This window comes from Lagenorhynchus albirostris, chromosome 3, assembly GCF_949774975.1.
Source record: "Lagenorhynchus albirostris chromosome 3, mLagAlb1.1, whole genome shotgun sequence".
Taxonomy (NCBI): Eukaryota; Metazoa; Chordata; class Mammalia; order Artiodactyla; family Delphinidae; genus Lagenorhynchus; species Lagenorhynchus albirostris.
This window is the reverse complement of record NC_083097.1, coordinates 170,509,562-170,527,128: the sequence shown is the minus strand read 5'-3', so window position 1 is coordinate 170,527,128 and position 17,567 is coordinate 170,509,562. Positions and strand designations below refer to the sequence as shown.

The following is a 17,567-nucleotide window of genomic DNA, read 5'->3' as shown; positions in this document are numbered from 1 at the left end:
TCTAAAGTGGGCTGCAGGGGGCTTCCCTGGTAGCGCAGTGGTTGAGAGTCCGCCTGCCGATACAGGGGACACGGGTTCGTGCCCCGGTCCGGGAAGATCCCACATGCCGCGGAGCGGCTGGGCCCGTGAGCCATGGCCGCTGAGCCTGCGCGTCCGGAGCCTGTGCTCCGCAACGGGAGAGGCCACAACAGTGAGAGGCCCGCGTACCGCAAAGATAAATAAATAATAAAGTGGGCTGCAGGCGAGCCCAGGGACTCAGTCTCCAGGGAGACCTGGCTGCAGGCTCTGCGCCACGGTTTCCCCAGCCCCAGAAACGGGGAAGCAGCTCCACCTGCCCGCCCACGCGTGGGGGGCCCAGCCTGAGGACCCCTGACCCGAGCCCCCCCCGGGGTATGGCGCCAGGCCTCCAGAGCACCCCCTCTCCCTCCCACAGTCAAGCCAGGGCCTGGGGCTGGCGCTCGAGGCCTCCCGGTTTGGCTCCACCCCAGCCCTGCGTGGACTCCCTTCGGCCTGCCCGGCCTTGCATTCCAGCGCTCCCCATCCCTGACCATCGGGATTAAGCCTCCGGGCCGTGCCCTACCCAGGAACACCCCTAGCCAGCGCCCCTGCTTTGCCTGGGAACTTCCCCTGTCTGCAACTCCCACCCCTGCCCACCTGGAGCTCCCTGAGGGCCGGGCCAGGTGGCGAGTCCCACCTTCATCCACTTTGGGGCTGGGCAAAGACACACAATCACAACAACACTGAAGGTCATTTCACATGTATTTCCTCACTTAACGCAGCCACCTAAGAGAACTAATTACCCTCCCATTTGGTAGATGAGAAAACCGAGGCCCGAAGAGAAATACCGTTTGCTCCAGAGCACTGGGGTGATTGTTACGTTAGCGACCACCATCCCCGGGCTGATTTCTTATAGCCCAAGACCCTGCCCTCCCAAGCCTCAGTTCTAGGAGTCCCGCCCATGGGGAACGGAAACAGGTGCAGTCCCAGGAGTGTCCTGGGAGCAGCTTGCTAAGGCCTTTCTGTCCCTCCTGCTACCCTGTCACCCCCAAATCATCGCACGCCCACGCCAGGAAGGTAGGATACTCAGGTCAGGCTGATCCCTTCAGACCTTCAGGTCAAACGTACCCGCGGGCCCGGAGGACCGCAGGGTGGAAGTGTGGGTGGGACAGCTCAGGTCGAGCCCCCTGCCCACGCAGCCGGGTCCCCGGAGGTCAGGGCTGTGACCCAGGTGGCCGCTACAGGGCTGGGTGGGAGATGCGGAAGGAGGGAGTAGATGGCGGCACCCGCTGAATCACGGGGGCTGTGTCTGCATGCTGCAGAGCAGGGGGCACTTGGTCTACTGCCGGGGAACTCACTCCACAGGGCGCTGCCTGGCGCCCAGCCCTGGGGTCCGAGGGTCACAGCCCTGCCCGGGAGTCCTAGAAGAACTCCACCCTGGTTGGGTGCTGCGGCCATTAGCCCCTTCCCACTGCGCGAGCCTGAAACGCACACACCTGAGGCGGGGGCTGAGTGGAGAGGTGCCCAGCCAAGGGGGTGCAGCGACCGGAAAGGCAGCACGCCAGGCCACGTGGGCGTGGGCAGCACGGAAAGGTAAACCGAGGCCCAGAGTAGGCAGGGGCCGCGGAATCACAGGGGGCGGGGACAGCCCTGCACCGCCCCCTCCCCCCATTGAGGAAAAAGTTGAATGGGAGGGGGCGGCCCCCGGAAGCCCGCAGGGATGGAAACGCGGCTTCCATGGCAACGCGCCGCGAACCGGGCCTGACGTCACCGTGGGGAGGGCGCCCCGCCCGCCCCCGTCCTCGCGTCGGGCGGCCCAGGCCCCGCCCACTCCTGGGACGCCTCATTGGTGGCCACGTCGTTCGCTCTTCCGCACGCACCAATAGCTGCGCGGGGTTGCCGCCCGGAGGTGGGACTGCGGCGTGGCCCGTCTGAGTGCGCAGGCGCGGCGCGGCGCGGAGGCGTGCGGCCGTCCTCAGTTTGGAGGCGGGATGCGCGCCAAGGGGTCTGACGCCTGCGGCAGCTCCGGGACGGAAGAGGGGGCGTACCCGGGGGCGCCGCACGTGCACCCCCCCCATTCTAAGCCGGGCCATTGCCTGTTGCCCCCTCCTCACGACCCCGTGTGCGCGAGCCCCGGGCTGGGGGGAGCGCAGGGCGAGGAGCGGGAGGAGGGCACTTGGATTGAGGCCCTGCCAAAGGAATAGGACTTTGCCAAGGATAGGAAGAGGGAACTGGTGCCCCAGGTGGGGGGCATGGCGTGTGCAAATGTCTGAAGACGTGAAAGCGGGTGCATTTGGGGAACAATTGGGAAGTCCATTTGGGGTCCTAAACCAAAAGGCGAAGGCAAGGACTCGAAAGGGGTGATTCCTCAAGTCTGGCTTGGGGGGGGATGAGATGGGAACCCCAGGGAGGAGGGGCGGGTGAAGAGGGCAAAGGCCAGAACACCCCAGGAGCTTTCTGAACTCTGTGCTTGGGCTTCGGAGAGGCCTGGGAAGGGACCGATGGGGCATTGTCTGAACGTGGCCTCTGGTTCACAGTGAGGTGGTTGGCAAGGGGGCTGCAGGGAGCTCGGAGATTTGGGGGAGGGCAGCAGTTGGAGACGCCCCTGTGCACCTGGAAGCCTACAAGCCAGGAGCCGGGACAGTTGGGGGCCCGGGGGGGCTTATGGCGGCAGGAAGTCCTCATCGCTGCCTGGCTGAGGCGCAGTTTTGCTGTGGCCAGGAGTCCCCTCTGAAAAGGCAGCAGGCCGCGGTCGGCGTAAACAGGGTCGCCTTTGCCGGGTGGCGAGGATGTGAGCAAACCTTTGGTCCGACGTTAGCCCCTGGGGCTAGCCGGACGGGCAGAGAGCCCTGAGACTGATGGGGGTTGGAGCTGGCGGTGTGGACAGGTGTGGCTACCAAAGTGTGGAGTCCGGACGGAGGCCTGGATCCAGGTGCTGGCTTCTGGGATGATGAGGCGGCTGTGGGCGGGCAATAGAAGGTCACTGGGGTCACGTCTTTCTGCTGAAGGCCAGAGTCCCCTGGGGGCGGCCAAATGGGTAATTGGGGCAAGCTGCACGGTTTTGAAATGCCAAAGGACGCGGTGAGGGGTGGCTTGGGAAGAAGGCAGGGAGGAGCCAGGCCCCTAGAAAGATGAGAGGGAGTGGTGCCCCGCTGGGGCCAACTCCGGCACCCCCAGCACCCGGAGGCTGCCCCAGCACAGCCACCCCTACCGCGCCTGGCGGGAACGCCCTCCTTTCCAGGCACCTTGGGAACGGGAGTCGCCGAGCTACGGCCGAGGGTGCTGGGGCCCCACCCACGGCCGCCCAGACCTGGGAGGGCGGAGGACAGGCAGCCGCCGGTGTCACTCGGGATGGGAGAGCGTCCAGCCCGCAGGTGCGGGCGGGGCCGCTGTCACCTGGGGCCCTTCCACGACTGGAGACTGCCCTTCGGAGGGGCCTCTGTCCTTGGCCTGCTGCCTCTGTTCCCCCCACCCACGTGTGCCCCTCTCCCTGCTCCCTCTGAGTTCTCTTTTCCTGTGTCTTTCTGTTTTCCCCTTTCCGCCTTCCTCGATCTCTGGGCCTGTCTGTATTTCTGTCCGGGTCTCCATCTCTCCCTGGAGGTCTCTTCTCTATTTTCCTCCCGTCTCGGTCTCACCGGCTCCTCCTCCTGGCCCCTCCCCCGCTTCCGCCCCCTCTCGGGGGCACCCTCCCTCACCCCCCGCACACATTCCAGCCTCCACCCCCGCCTCGCCGCCCCTCCCTGGGGCCAGCTGCTGCGGCGTTCGGTGCCCGGGATGCTAGGAGTGGGCTTGAGCCGGGGTCAGAGGGCGGGAGCGGGCGGGGGATGGGGAGGGCACCCCCTAACTCTTCTGGAATGTGGGCGGGGCCGGCCCCACGGGGTCGGGGGGAGGAGGTCGCCCGCCGGCAGGCGGAGCCGGTGGCCCGAGACAGCTGGCTACATCTGCCCTGCACACGGCCCACACCCCAGACGCTATCCATAGGCCTCGCGGAAAATCAACACAAGCCCAGACGCCCACGCAGGGCCTCTTACCGCCACCAGACCCTGACCAACCCGTCTCCCCGTCCCACACACGCGCTGCACACCCTCCGCAGTCAACGGGTACATGCCGATCCCACCTGAGTGACAGGCTCCGGCTCTGCAGCACAAGGACCCCAATGCACACCGCCCCCACACCCCCAAACCCGCCCCAAGCTACACTTTGGGGGCCACAACCTCCATCAACAGTGTGACCCTCAAAACCCACTCTCACCCTGGGCCAAGACCTCGCTGACAAAACCCGCAAAATTGAAGGTCACACCAGGCAGCTCAAACTCAGACCCTCAGAGACGCAGCTCAGCCGAGGCGGCACCCAAACCCGCGGACGCTCCAGCCACAAACACGCACCGTGCGCGCCTGCAGGCCCAGCCGAGCAGAGCCGGCCACTGGGCTGGGGCAGGTGCAGGGGCCTGTGTGCGCCCACAGAAGAACTGGGGCTTCCTCCGGCATGGCCGGCGATTCCCTGAGTGTCCTGAGACACGGAGAAAGGAGAGAACAGCAGAGAACTGGGAGCCGCTCCGTGGTGTGTTTTTGTCACCGGCTGCCCTTCCATCACCCCCGCTGATCCCAGGAGATGCTGCTGCTGTGCCCACTTCTCAGATGATGCACCCTAGGCTCAGACAGGAGCCCAGACACCGCCTACCTGCACAGCTGGGCACCGGGCCATCGCTGACACTCCAGGGTGGGATGGTGATCGAAGGCTGGACGAGGTCCATGGGCACCTGTGTCTTCCTGCTTGGGTGTGGGGGCCAGGATGTGGGACTGCTGTGTGCGGCCGCCTGGACACACACAGGTGTCTTCCCTGAGCCTCTGGCAGCTGCCCCAGGGGGGTGTGCTCTCCATGACTGCCACTCCAGTGTTGCCATGGAGATGCCACAGCCCCAGTCAGGGGTGCTTCGGCCCCTCTGTGTGCCTGCAGGGAGCCTGTACGTGGGGCCAAGGTCAAGGGAGCGGACAGGGCATCAGTGGGGGTCAGCTCCTCCCACCCCTGGGGCGGGGCTGTGAACCTCAGCCCTCCCCCCGTCTCGGAAACCCAGGGGGTTGCATCCCCAGCCCCCACCGAGGCAAGCTTTGGGGTTTCCACGAGCACACAGGGGTCTCTGCGCATGCACAGGCCCTGGCGTTTCATACACACCTGACGTATGTCCTCTGCATGAATGCATGTTATTGGTGTGGGCCTCCGGGTGTCCCCCGGGTCCCATTCCACAGCCCGTGTGCCTGCCGTTGATGGGGACTGCGGTCACCAGCAAGGCCGATGCGCTGCCTGGCCTTTGCACTTCTGGGATGGGGGCTGGGGCAGGAGCAGAAGAGTGGCAGCTTCCACATTCCTGGGCCATGAGTCACAGGGAGCTCCACCCAGGTGCCCCCTCCCACGTCCCCCTCCGCCAGGAAGACCCCTCCTAGGAACAGGAGGTAAACTGAGGCCAGGGCGCAGGCAGCTGAATCTCCTGCCAATTCACAGTTGGCAGCCACCTAGGGATCTCAGATGTCCCCACCTACTCATGCAGGTGGGAAACGGGGTGGGTGGGGACGGGGGAGTCAGTTAAAGTTAAACTCTTCCTCCTGGCTTTTGGGCTCCTGTAGCTCTCCTCTGCCCTAGAGACCCCGGCGGCTGCTGACAGTGCGTGGCATGTTCCCACCCCAGGGGCATGAGTCACGCCACCAGCCATGGGCACATATGATCTGTGAGTCCCGGTTCCCCCGCGTCATGCACACGCAGCAGCGCTGTCCCCGGCTGATCCCACATCCTGGTTATGCACATGCTTTGGGGTCCACGCACAACCCCTTGTGTTCTTGCACATAAGGCATGACCATGCAAACATGTTTCCATGTGTGCACACGCACACACACACATGTGAGTTCTATGCACACACTTCCACAGCCATGTGCACAGGCACACGGCCCCATTTTCATGTTCACACAGGCATGGTCCCCAGAAACCTTGTTTCTCCATCTCTGTACCCACGAGTCCCCTGCCCACGGCACACATGTGCACCACACCTGGCAACGTACACACACATCCAGTCCCCGCTTCCCCCTCCCTGGCTCTGAGCCCCGGGGATCTGGGCCAGGCGGGCGGGCTGGAGTCTCTGCCAGGGCGGTCCCCTTCCGCGCCCGCGCCGGGCGGCCTCCAGGTGCACCGTCCCTGCCCCCGCCTGGCCGGCCGGGAGGGGCCGGTAATTACGCGGCCCCAGGGTTCCCCCCCACCACGCGCCTTTCATCCCGTCCACGCCCGACCCGAGCCCAGACGCTCATTACCGCCTCTCGCCCGGTCATTAGCCGGGGTCGGGGGAGGACCCGGCGTCCGGCGGGCCCGACCCGGCGGGGAGGACAGAGGGGGCGGTGCGGGAGCAAGAAGGCCCCGCCCCCGTCTCCGTGGCAACGCCGGCGCAGCCCCGGGGGTGGTCTTCGGCGGGCGCCCGGGGAGGGGCGTCTTGTGAGTGTGCAGACGGGGACCTCCGGCCTAAGCCCCGTCCCGCCGGGCAGGCGGTGAGCACCGCGTGTCCCGGCCGTGAATAGCAGCCTCGCCCCCGCCCGCGGCTATTTTAAGTCCCCTCCTCGCCGACCACCCCCCAGCGCTTGGGCGGAGACTCGAGGGCGGGCCTGAGGGCGGGACGGGAGCCCCTTCCCACGCTGGTGCTCGCGGCCGTCGGCTGGACGGCGGGGCGGGACCGGGAGCCCCCGGCCAGGCTGACAGCGAGGCCGTAGCTCCCCCTTGTGTCCGCGGGGAGAGCGTGGAGTCGCGGCCGAGGGAGCTGGCATCACCTTCCAGGGAGGAAGGTGGTGCCAGCCCCCTGAGACCAGTCCCCCATCTCGCCCCTCACGGGTTCACAAGGTCGTAGGTACACACCGAGTCACAGGGACACGCCGACGTCGGTAGCCGCAGAAACACAGGTGGGCAGACAGGTAACACACCTGAGACGCAAGCACACAGTTCCCACACAATATCCGGTGCAGGCGCACCTGGGGACAGGTATCCATAGGTAAAGGTATGGTATCCATAGATATCCATAGGTAAAGGTCCACACCGTGATGGGAACCCAGGACAGTCGTGGGTACGCATGGAGCCCCGTACCCAGCAACAGGCTCGTAGTAAGTACACGCTTGATAACTGCTGGTGGAATGAATGAATGAACCAGGGAACTTCACAAAACCAGGAGAAGGCAGACTAGGAACCACAGAACAGTGAGGGCGGGGACGGGGGGTGGTGCAAAGAGTGATGAGGGGCCCCGGTGACTGCAAGGACCCCTTCGCCTGGTCTGGGGACAGGAGCTGCCGACCTGACTTTGCTGGGGGAGCAGATGAGAAGGGAGGGGATTACTCCTGGGCTGGGCATGCCTGGCCCCAGGTCCCCTCCATGGGCCCTGGCGGGAGGGCGAGAGCTGAGTGCTGATTCTCTCTGCTCCTTTTAGTAACCGCCCTGCGTGAGTGGCTGACGCAGCAGCGGGCTGTGGCTGACGGGGAATTGTATGGGGGGGGGGCTGTGGCGTGGGGGGACGAGGTGCGGACATGGCTGCCATGAGTCATGAGCTGCTGCCTGGGGGAAGGGGTCCTGAGCCTGAGGAGGGTGTCCCAGTGGCCTTGTCACAGGAGACAGTGTCCATGCTCTCGTTCCTACTGCGTCAGCTAGACCCACCGAGTCTGGGGCCTGGAGTGGGGCTGGAACTTTCCTGGGGTAGGCAGCAAAGCAGGGGTCTCTGTTCTCAAATCGCCCTAACTTTTTTGGCTGTGCCGTGCGGCATTCGGGGTCCTAGTTCCCCAACCAGGGATCGAACCCACGCCCCCTGTATTGGAAGCGCGGAGTCTTAACCACTGTACAGCCAGGGAAGTCCCTCAAATTCCCCCTAACTTTTATGCAGAAGGTATGCCCTTTGAAGACTTTCTGGGGCAGGGGTATAGCTTGGGCCTCTGGTCTGGGCAGGCAGGGGTCTGCACTAGCTTCTTCCACCCATGGAAGGGGCCAGGGCCACAGAAGGTAACATGAGCCAAGGCCTGGGCAGGGGGAAAGGGGTGACCACAAGAGGGGCTCCCAGGAGCAGCCTTGGGGGTGAAGATCTCTGCAAAGCTGGTTCTTCCGATAGCAGAGGTCTCAGGACTCCCAGACAGAAAAAAGATGCAGGGGGAGGAGCCAAGTGGGTTCTGGGTGTGCTGGTGGGCGGCTGGAGCACAGCGGTGAAAGGGAGATGGGGGGCTGAGCTGAATTTTGGGGTGCAGTGGAGACTCAAGAGTTGGGCACAGTGGTGGATTTGAGAGCCCAAGTCGAGGTCAGCCTGAGGTCCAGAGCTGGGATGAAAAAAGTGTCTGGCCAGGTGACTGTGGCGTGTGGGTGCTGCACCAGACTGGGTGAAGTCCGGATTGGGGTGGGAGTTAGGTGTGGTTGCGGGTTGGGATTCGTAGGCAAACTGGGTTGGGTGAAGTTGGGGTGACCCAAAGTTGGGAAGCAGGAAGAATTGGGATCGTGGAGAATATTGGGGTCCACATAAATGGAGTTGCCTCAGTGGTAGGGTTTGGGCGGGCCTTGGGGCGGATCACACGAAGTGGAACGTTGGGGTTCTGAGAGTTCTGGGGTGTCGGTTATGTTGGCAAGTACATAATGACTGATATCGGGGTTCACATGAAGTTGAGGTGTCCGAGAACTTGATCTCGGGTGGGTGTGGGGACCTGGGTGAGGTCGGTAAGTCGCCGACTGCGGGAGCACCGCAAAGGTCTGGGTTCCAGCGACTCCCAGAAGGTTCCCAGGAGGCTTGGGCCACTGGCAGAAGCTGCCCGAACCCCTTTGTTCTCCGCCACAGGCCGGGGTGGGGAGGGGGGCGGGCGCGCGGAAGTGGGTCAGCTCCGCCCCGCCGAGCACTGGCCCCGCCTCCCGGGCGCGGGAGGGGAACTGCGGACCATGCGCGTCCCCGCCGTTCACTGTGCCCCGCGCCCGCTCGCGGGAGGGGGCGCGGCCGGTACAGGCCCGGCCCCCAGCTCATGAATATGAGGCACAGCCACGGCCTCCAGAGCTTCGGATTGGCCAGCGAGGGGCGGAGGGGCGGGCTCGGGGGCGGGGCCTAGCGAAGAAGTACATAAGGCGGGCGCAGGGCGCCCCCCCAGTCACTTCGCGCGTTAGGAGACTCGGGTCGTTGTGCTGTGCCGTCTTCCCGCCTGCGCCAGGGACCTGCCCGACTCAGTGGTGAGGGCCCTGGCGGCACCGGCTCCACGGGCCCGGGGCGGCGGGCGGCCTGCGGCCGGCCGGAGGAGGCGGGGCGGCGGCGGCACGCCCCTGGGCGGGGGCGGTGCCGGGGCGGGCCCGGGGTGTAGTCCGCCCCGCCGGCGGCGAGGGGCAGCGGAGACCGGGCCGAACCGCGGTCGGAGGGCATCCCCCGTGGGCCAGGGTATTCGCGAGCGGGACACCGCCGCAAAATGGCGGCCGCGAGCACGAAGCTGCGCCCTGCGAAATGGCGGGAGCGCCGAGTGCCCGGATGGAGTGGCGTGGGGCGCATGCGCGCGTGGGTGGGGCCAGGCTGGGGCTCCTCCCCGATTTCCCGTTGGAGTAGTGCGAGGGCGACACAACCCCGGTGCCACCCCCAACGCCCCAAGTTTGTGTCCCAGTTACGTGCTGCAGGGCGCCTTCTGGCCTGTATTTCGGAGCCATTCAGCGTAGGCTACCAGCCTGTAAAGGGTCGGTATAAGCACCGCCCCGCTTTGATATCCCGGCGCAGAGTCCCCGCCCCGCCTGCACAGCGCCCTGCAGTGGACCAAGCACGTTGCCACTCCGCCCGCCCCGCGACGGTCGGGTTAGGAGTTAGCCCCCCCGCTGTTTGCAACGGGCAGAAACCAAGGTGCACTCAGCCAGTGACGATGGTGGCCGATGCCTGCCTTCGGGGTGTACCCCTAAACGTCCCGTGAGGGCGTCCCCTGCCTGGAGTTTTGGGGCTCCACAGCCAGGCAGCACTGAGTACTGCAGAACCGCAGTGTGGCCCCAGCTTTCAGGGACCCCCCCCCCCAGTCTGGGGAGCGGAGTTGGCCCAAACACAGAAAAGCGGCCAGGGACTCAGAGTGATAAAGGAATTAAGGGTTTGTTTGAATTAAGTCCTGGGTGTGGGCTTGGGATGGTTAAAGGGCAGAAAAATAGTTTCCCAGCGTTTCCCCCCGAAACATACGTTATTTGTATAAAGTAAAGGGGGGGGGCGTTGAGTCTCAAAGCTCCTGCAGGACCTCTGAGGCTTTCGATGATGTTTGTCACAGGCCGCCATGGCATCAGATGAAGGCAAGCTTTTCGTCGGAGGGCTGAGTTTTGACACCAACGAGCAGTCACTGGAGCAGGTCTTCTCAAAATATGGACAGATCTCAGAAGGTGAGGCTGGTGCCAGACTGGTGGCTGAGTGGGGTTGCTCACGGGGAGGGCTGGGTGCTGACCGCGGACCTCTCCCCTGCACAGTGGTGGTCGTGAAGGACAGGGAGACCCAGCGATCGAGGGGCTTTGGGTTTGTCACCTTTGAGAACATCGACGATGCCAAGGACGCCATGATGGCCATGAACGGGAAGGTGAGGGCCGGCTGCTCTGGGGTTCAGTGGGTCCGGGCTGTAGACCGAGGGCGGGAGGTGCAGAGGCTAACTGTGTCCACTTCTGGTCTCCAGTCTGTGGATGGGCGGCAGATCCGGGTCGACCAGGCTGGCAAATCGTCTGATAACCGATCCCGCGGGTACCGAGGTGGCTCTGTCGGGGGCCGGGGCTTCTTCCGCGGGGGCCGAGGTCGGGGCCGTGGGTTCTCCAGAGGTGAGTGCCACTTGCAGGGACAAGGTGGGGGCACTGCTGCAGAAGCTGACACTCACTTCTCCTTCCCGTCCCGTCTGTAGGAGGAGGGGACCGCGGCTACGGGGGGAGCCGGTTCGAGTCCAGGAGTGGGGGCTATGGAGGCTCCAGAGACTACTACAGCAGGTATGGGCGGTGGTCCTGCGCAGGGGGGCCTGGGAGGCTCTGTGGGGACGCTGGCACGGGGACTGGTGAGAGTCCCCCGAGGTGGCCCCCAGCGCTCACCTGTGTCCTTCCTGCAGCCGGAGTCAGAGTGGCAGCTGCGGTGACCGGAGCTCGGGCGGGTCCTACAGAGACAGCTACGACAGTTACGGTAAGCGGCGCTCCAAGGGCCTGTGGTGGGAGCTCAGTGAGCCTCGGTGCCCTCTGGGCAGTGCTCAGACCCGGTCACTATGTTTGCCCCGTAAGGGACGAGACTGTCCTCTTGGGTCTCGGTGCCAGCAGCCACTTCTGCCACAGAACGTAAAGGCAAAACCAGGCTGACCAAGGAGGAAAGGGAGAGCGAGGGCCCACCGAGCAGAGCAGGCCGCATCCGTGCATGTGGGCCGTGCCCGCCACCCTCGGCCATGGGGGGGGTTGGTCGCTCCCGAGCCCCCAGGGCTGAGCCCCCAGGTTTGGGCCGGGAGTGGAATGCTGCCTCTCGTCGCGTGCTTCAGCGCCTTTACACTGTGCCTGCTTCTTGTTCTCAGCTACACACAACGAGTAAAAATCCTTCCTGCTCGAGATCGTCCTTCCAATGGCCGTATATTTAAAGATTTTGGGAGCTCCGCTGAATCGTTAATGTGTAGTGATCACACCTCCTTGTACCCACTTTTGTAGTCTTATTGGTTCTGATCTTGTCAAACACAGCCTGACTGCTTCTGGCCCCCAGATGGCCTCGTTACTACACTTTGCATTTTAAGGAAGCGCTGTCCGTTTTTAAGAGTCTTAAAAACGTTTTGAAGAGCACTTCCAGTTTTACTTTCACCTTTTTACCGTGAGCCAAGAGTTCTTTTTTTAGAAAATCACCAGGGGTTGTGAGAGTTTTGTTTTTTTGTTTTCGGTTGTGTTGCTTTTTTTCTTTTTCTTTTCAGTGGGGTTGGCCCCATGAATTTGGGTGCCCCGAGTCACTTCTCTTTGAGATTGAACAGACTCTGAATCTGCTCTTTGTCGGAAGCTGAGCAAGTTGTAGCTTTTTTCCAACTCGGTGTCACGTTTCTGAGTGTAGCGTGGTAGAACCGTGCGGGTGGCAGCAGAGCACCCGGGCTGCCCTGGCCCGGCCCGGGCGCCCACCTGTCGTGTGGGACCCACAGTAGACTTGCAGACATCCCCGAGAGGTTCTTGAAAATGTGTATTTATATTGTCCTTTTTTGCCGGAAGACGTACGCATATCCCGTCGATGTTGTATCTGAAGTGGTGAAGGAATTCTTGTACGCAGTTTTCTTTGGCTTCACGAAGCCGATTAAAAGACCATCTGAATGAACCTCGCTCTGACCATCTCCCTTTGATTGCACCACACGCGCCCTGCAGGGGCTCGAGGCAGGCAGACCTGAGCGGAGAGGGCAGCTAGAGGACTAGGTCCGCAGTCCCGCCCGAGGCTGCCACAGCTAGAGGAGAAAGGCAGGGTCAGTGACGCTGGCTGGGCCCCTGTGACAGCCAACGACCACCGGCCCCAGTTAGGCGAGCAGGTGGGTGACGGGAGCGGGCTCTCGGACCGCAGGGCAGCCCCGGAGCGCTTCTGGCCGTGGCAGCCAGAAGGCTCGATGGGGCGGGCAGCCTAGCAGGGACGGTGGACACGCGGGCGCCCGACGCTGACCCTGAACTCCTTAGTCTAGAAGCAGGCCAGAGAGCAGACACAGGCAGGGTCCCCGGGTGACCCCAGACTGACCGGCTCATTAGCTAGCTCTGCTGTTGCTTTACAAGTTCTGAGCGTTCTCTGCTAGCCTATGGAAGCTGCAGCCCCTCGGAGGACAGAAGTGTTGTGCGCCCAACAGAAAGCTCTGAGACGCAAGCTGCTCCCTGGGCTAGCTCATATGTGGAGATAGTCCTGTAATTCGAGGTAACTCCTTTTGCTCGTCCGCATCCCTCCTCTTGTTGAGAGCTCATTTGAAAGTAAAGTCGTGTACCCGGGGAATGTTCCTTTGACTTTTTTGCTTTTTCTTTTTCCTTTTTAAAAAAAAAAAAAAATCAAGCTAGAACTAAAGGCAGACCCCGGCCGTTTGCCCTTCCCCGCCTGCAGCCAGGCGAGCGGCCCGGGCAGTTGAGCAGGATTGGAGACCACCAAACGCCCCGCCTTTTGGAATTTTTTGTTCATCAATTGACTGTCTTTTGCAGACCTCTGAGTCACACTCCTAACTAGCTCTCTCTGATGTCTGTTGCCGCCATGAGTTTTTGCTCAGAGCCCGCGCCGATCTCTAAGCAGCTGCATCCCAAGTGGGTAGCTGGCTCTGCTTAAGAGCACAGAGTGGCCTGGCCCGTCTGAAAGGCGCAGGCCCGCCCTGGGCACGCTGGCCCGTGGCGGGGCCTCTTGGGTTGGCCCCGGTGACTAGCTGAGACCCTCCTAGGAGCTGTGGATGGTTTCGCGGGAGTCGGGGAGGGGCGGCTGTGAGCTCAGCCAGGGTGTCAGGGTTAACACTCCTTTGCTTTGGCAGGTTGAATGGAAGCCAGTGCGACCCGGAAGGGTGACCCGAGAGCAACAACGACCTGGGGTCACTGCCCCAGGAGGAACTTCACCCGGGAGCAAGAGCCAGCGGCACAGCTGCCTGCCCTTGCAGCCCGTCACCTGTAAGTGCTTCTCGGCGGGGGAGACATGTGGCCCTGTGGCCCTGGCCCTTGTGGTGGGTTCTCCCCCGTCCTGGCTGTGTGACGTCTGTCGGGGGCAGCGTCTTCATCTCCTGCTGGAGCAGCCCTCGTGTCACCCTCTCACCTCTCCCGTCTTTCCAGCAGGTGCTTCACTGGCGAGGTTGGGGTGCGGGGCTTCAAGGTGCTCCAGGAGGATGGGCGTGTGGTGCTGGCACGGCGGCCAGTCCTCACTCGCGATGTGACAAGACAAATGTGGAAGGTGCATTTGAATAAAGGGATGGTGTGTACACCCACAAATCTGAGTCTGGTGTGGGGTGCGTCGTGGAGGGCGGACACTGAGCTTCAGCCTGAGTCCTGGCTGGAGGGGCTGTGGCGGGGAGTCCGCTAGAGATAGCCTCCTCTTGGGGCCTTCGTTCTGGCCACGAGCTGGATCCAGACGCGGAAGGCCAGGCGGCAGTTCATTGCCCCCCCCGGGGCAGTTCTCTCGGGCAGAGGGAGCCGTGGAGGAGGTGGTCCCTTGGCGGCGCGTCCCCCGGAGCCAGGCAGAGGCCTTGTCAGAGTAACCCCGGGCACCTTCAGCTTGTCCGCCCCCGGAGCCGGCCTGCCTTCCCAGGCTGTTTGCCTCCAGGCCTGGTCTTGGGGTGCAGAACGTTGGGGCTGAGCCCCGGTTCTAGCTGCCTTGGGCTCTGGGCGAGTTACCTCAAGTCTCAGCAGGTTGAGGTCCGGGTCACCGGTACCCCCCCCTTCTCCCACGGGGTGTGTCTGGTCCCTCCTGGCCCCCGCCAAAGGCGGGATGCCCAGGCTCACAGCCGGGACAGGTCTCCCCTCCTGCAGGGCCAGGGACAGCGGGCCACCGTGCTGGTGTCACCGAAGCCCAGGGCGACTGGGGGCGGGGACGCGAGAGTTCCAAGGTCCAAGTGGGAGGGAGGCCCGCAGGGCACGGTCGCGCCTGTCCCCTCACCGTAGTCCCCCTGCGGGGCGGCCGCGGTGCTCACGCTCTGGGCCGGGGACACAGAACTGCGGCTCCGAGCCTTCGGGGGCGGGGTGCTCGCGGAGCCAGCGGGGCGCGGGGTACTTCCCCGCTTCGGGTGAAGCGAGGTGAGAGGCAGGGGGCGGTGGCGGCCCGGGCCTTTCCGGGAGCCAGGCCCCGCCCCCGCGAGCCATTGGCTGGCCCCGCCCCCGCGCCAGTGAGTGACTGCTCCTCGCGGGGGCGGGGCGCGGCTACCGCTTCCGCCGGGCTATGGGGCTGCGTGTGCTGCCGCCGCGGCTCCTGCTGCTGTCGGCGCTGCTGCTGCCGGTGCAGCTGTTCGGAGCCGCGGACCCCATGCCCCCGTCACTGCGCCGCACGCAGGTCACGCTCTTGCCGCATCCCGCCGTGACGAACGGGAGCCAGCCGGGCGCGCCGCACAACACCACACGCCCTTGGCCGCTGGGCTCGCCGGACTCGCCGCTTCTGCGTTCCCTCTACGTGGTTACGGGCCTCATCGTCCTAGCCGTGCTCTACTTCCTCATCCGGGCATTCAGGTGCGTCAGGCGCACGCCGCCGCCGCTGCCCTGGCGCGGCCAATGGGCGCGCGTCTCGCGCCCCAAGTGCTGCGGCGCGAAAGCCCCGCCTCTCCGGCGCGGTTCGCCATCGTCACGTGGGTGAGGACGTGGGTGGTGAGTGGGTGGGGACGTGGGTGGTGAGTGGGTGGGGACGTGGGTGGTGAGTGGGTGGGGTCATGCAATCACGTGACGAGCCGCTCCTTCGGGATGTTGGGGTTGGTTTTCTAGACGCAGCCACCGAGACTAGAGGTTGCGGGATGATGAGGGCACCGGGAATTCCCGGGATCCTCTGCGGCTCCCCCAGCCCGGTGACGACGAGCGCAGCGCCCACTAACCCAACTTGCATCTGCCACGCGGGCCTGGCCGCATCCTTTCCTGTAGTTAACGCCCACAGCCTGACCAGGGCCCGGCGGGAGCCTGTCCCCGCACCTTGCTCCTCCTGTTTCTTCAGCCCAGAGCTGGCTGTGATCGTCAGTGTTTAGGTTCTGCCCACGCTCTCCCCAAGAGTTGAGGACCCCCTTGCCTTCCCCGCGGCATACGCCCTGCCTCCTGCAGGCCCGTGACCCCCTCCTCAGGCCCGTCCTCCCCGTTTGGCTTCCTCTCTGGGGCTGATCTCCAGAGGGCCTTTGTCACGCAGAGCTGATCATATCCAGATGCTCTGAAGGGGCCTTTTCTGTCTTGCATTGACACTGCTGTGGGTATACAATGTTCGTCTCCCATCTGAATACGTGCCACATCCACCACAGAGGGTCCCGTGCTTTCCCTGGTGGTGGTCAGGAGCCGGGCCTTCTGCCCGCGACAGCCTTCTACTTGATATCTTTGGCAAACTCTCTCTAAGGCTCAGTCGTCTCATTAGTAAAATGGAATTACAGCGCTCCCCTCCCAGGGGTCCTCGCCCAAGGGCCTACGCCCTGGGGGCCTGCCAAGGGAGATGTGCACAGCAACTCATAACGATTGTGACCATTATGAGAAGAAACGCAGTTGGAACCGGAAAGTTCACAGCAAGACTCTGGGAGTCGAGCAGACGAGCATTATCGGAGAAGGTGGGAAGCAGGGCAGGGTGTCAGCAGCTCCAGCGAAGGGCCATGAGAGGGCCGCTGAGCGAGCCTGGGTCTGCTTCCAGATTGAAAAAGCCGCAGCAGAGGAGGTACGGGCTCCTGGCCAACACCGAGGACCCCACCGAGATGGCATCGCTGGACAGCGACGAGGAGACGGTCTTTGAAACAAGGAACCTGAGATGGTAAGGCAGCCCTCCACACACCTTCAGGGGCTCCTTGGGTTGGGGGGGTGGGGTCAGCAGGCCAGCGAGTTAGGAAGACTGTCGGCCGGTGAGGTCCTCAGTGCGGTCAGCACACGACAGTGGCCGGGCCTGGCTTTGCCGTCGCAGGCTGTGTGGCCTCGTCCCAGGGACGTCCATCTCCCAGCCTCAGTTTCCCATTTCTTTAAGATGGGAACGGGCTGCAGTGCTTGAGTCAGTGGGCACTTGCTCTGGGCCTGACCCCGAAGGCCAAAATCAGTGTCAGAGGTGGAGAATGAACTGCGAGGTGCTACCAAAGCCGGGGGGCGGGTCAGAGACGGCCTCTCCACGGCCCCAGCCAGGGGTAGAGCATCCCAGGCAGAGGCAATGGCAGAGACAAAGAAAGAGGGTTGACAACGGAGGTGACCCAGTGGCCACTGGGCTCAGGGCCACTGACAGGGCCTGAGCGGGGAGGGATGGCCTGTTTAACCCCAGCTTATCGGGGGCTCAGGCACCGAAGCTGAGAGACCACAGGACGATTCTGACTTTCCAAGCCCCCCGAGGGAGGTGCGGGTATGGCCTGGGCATCCCTCTGGTCCCGGCATCTCCTGGTTGGGGCACCCCTTTCCCCCAGGTAGGGAGTTGGCAGGGCCTGCAGGCTGGGGGTGGGGGCTGGGCATGTTAGAGGCACAGGCACAGTGGGGCGGGGGCGGGGCGGGGACGGGGCGGGCTCCCCACCCAACACTTCTCACCTCCTACCTCTCGTTTCCAGATGTACAGGTCGGGAAGGCAGCATTTCCAGCGGCCTTGTGGGAAGGACAAGAGACAGGGCCCCTCCCAGTGCTTGGAATGCCCTGCTGATTCTCCTGCCGCCAAAGAGCTTGTGTGGGGCCTGCCCGGCCTGCCAGGAGCCGCCCCAGCCCTGCCCCTGGACAAGACCGCCCAGGATACCGGCTGGAAGCCAGAGGGTCCCCGGCAGCAGCACGCAGAACTCTGAGGTCCCCTGGCCACATTGTGACCTGTGCCGATCACCCTTCCTGGTGGGGATGCGGCAGCCCCAAGCTGAGGCCTGGTAGGCGGGTGGGCTGGGGGGCCTGTCTGGGAGCACCATATCCCTGGGCTGAGGACAATAAAGGCAGCCAGTGGTTCTGTAGCTGGTACCCAGCTCCACAGT

At 64.0% G+C, this 17,567-nt stretch overlaps 3 protein-coding genes across 8 annotated transcripts; 2 read left to right on the top strand and 1 right to left on the bottom strand.

Annotated features, from left to right (window-relative positions):
- Positions 1-702: 702 nt before the first annotated feature.
- On the bottom strand, positions 703-6,519 carry LOC132518764 (uncharacterized). 4 transcript variants are annotated; one of them, XM_060146773.1, is made up of 4 exons: positions 6,294-6,519; positions 5,170-5,325; positions 4,678-4,958; positions 703-2,956 (listed from the first exon to the last, which is right to left on the bottom strand). In XM_060146773.1, exon 4 carries the CDS (start codon positions 2,505-2,507, stop codon positions 1,455-1,457), a length of 1,053 nt encoding a protein of 350 aa, XP_060002756.1. In that variant the 5' UTR covers positions 2,508-2,956; positions 4,678-4,958; positions 5,170-5,325; positions 6,294-6,519; the 3' UTR covers positions 703-1,454. The 4 variants fall into 4 exon arrangements, with proteins under 4 accessions (XP_060002756.1, XP_060002759.1, XP_060002758.1 ...); XM_060146776.1 differs by having other exon boundaries at positions 4,678-4,813; XM_060146775.1 differs by having other exon boundaries at positions 5,170-5,252; positions 6,294-6,307.
- A 2,568-nt stretch (positions 6,520-9,087) lies between these two features.
- Positions 9,088-13,908, top strand: CIRBP (cold inducible RNA binding protein). Of its 3 annotated transcripts, XR_009539829.1 has the most exons (8): positions 9,088-9,207; positions 10,263-10,371; positions 10,456-10,562; positions 10,656-10,794; positions 10,875-10,956; positions 11,073-11,143; positions 13,461-13,593; positions 13,756-13,908. XR_009539829.1 is itself a non-coding variant. In XM_060145802.1 (7 exons), the coding sequence occupies exons 2-7, from the start codon at positions 10,269-10,271 to the stop codon at positions 13,463-13,465; spliced, it is 507 nt and encodes a 168-aa protein (XP_060001785.1). In that variant the 5' UTR covers positions 9,088-9,207; positions 10,263-10,268; the 3' UTR covers positions 13,466-13,908. The 3 variants fall into 3 exon arrangements, 2 of the variants coding, with proteins under 2 accessions (XP_060001785.1, XP_060001784.1); XM_060145802.1 differs by having other exon boundaries at positions 13,461-13,908; XM_060145801.1 differs by lacking the exons at positions 13,461-13,593; positions 13,756-13,908 and adding an exon at positions 11,520-12,292.
- A 931-nt stretch (positions 13,909-14,839) lies between these two features.
- FAM174C (family with sequence similarity 174 member C) lies at positions 14,840-17,305 on the top strand. Its single transcript, XM_060146772.1, has 3 exons — positions 14,840-15,135; positions 16,280-16,396; positions 17,166-17,305. Coding segments are annotated over exons 1-3 (402 nt in total). The 5' UTR covers positions 14,840-14,851; the 3' UTR covers positions 17,167-17,305.
- Positions 17,306-17,567: the final 262 nt, after the last annotated feature.

Excerpts from the sequence above, each read along its gene's own strand:
- LOC132518764 (XM_060146773.1), bottom strand. The coding sequence starts at position 2,507 with ATGCCCCATCGGTCCCTTCCCAGGCCTCTCCGAAGCCCAAGCACAGAG.
- CIRBP (XM_060145801.1), top strand. The coding sequence starts at position 10,269 with ATGGCATCAGATGAAGGCAAGCTTTTCGTCGGAGGGCTGAGTTTTGAC. Across the intron at positions 10,372-10,455 it reads ATATGGACAGATCTCAGAAG|TGGTGGTCGTGAAGGACAGG; the intron begins GTGAGGCTGGTG and ends TCCCCTGCACAG. Across the intron at positions 10,563-10,655 it reads TGATGGCCATGAACGGGAAG|TCTGTGGATGGGCGGCAGAT; the intron begins GTGAGGGCCGGC and ends TCTGGTCTCCAG.
- FAM174C (XM_060146772.1), top strand. The coding sequence starts at position 14,852 with ATGGGGCTGCGTGTGCTGCCGCCGCGGCTCCTGCTGCTGTCGGCGCTG. Across the intron at positions 15,136-16,279 it reads TTCCTCATCCGGGCATTCAG|ATTGAAAAAGCCGCAGCAGA; the intron begins GTGCGTCAGGCG and ends GTCTGCTTCCAG.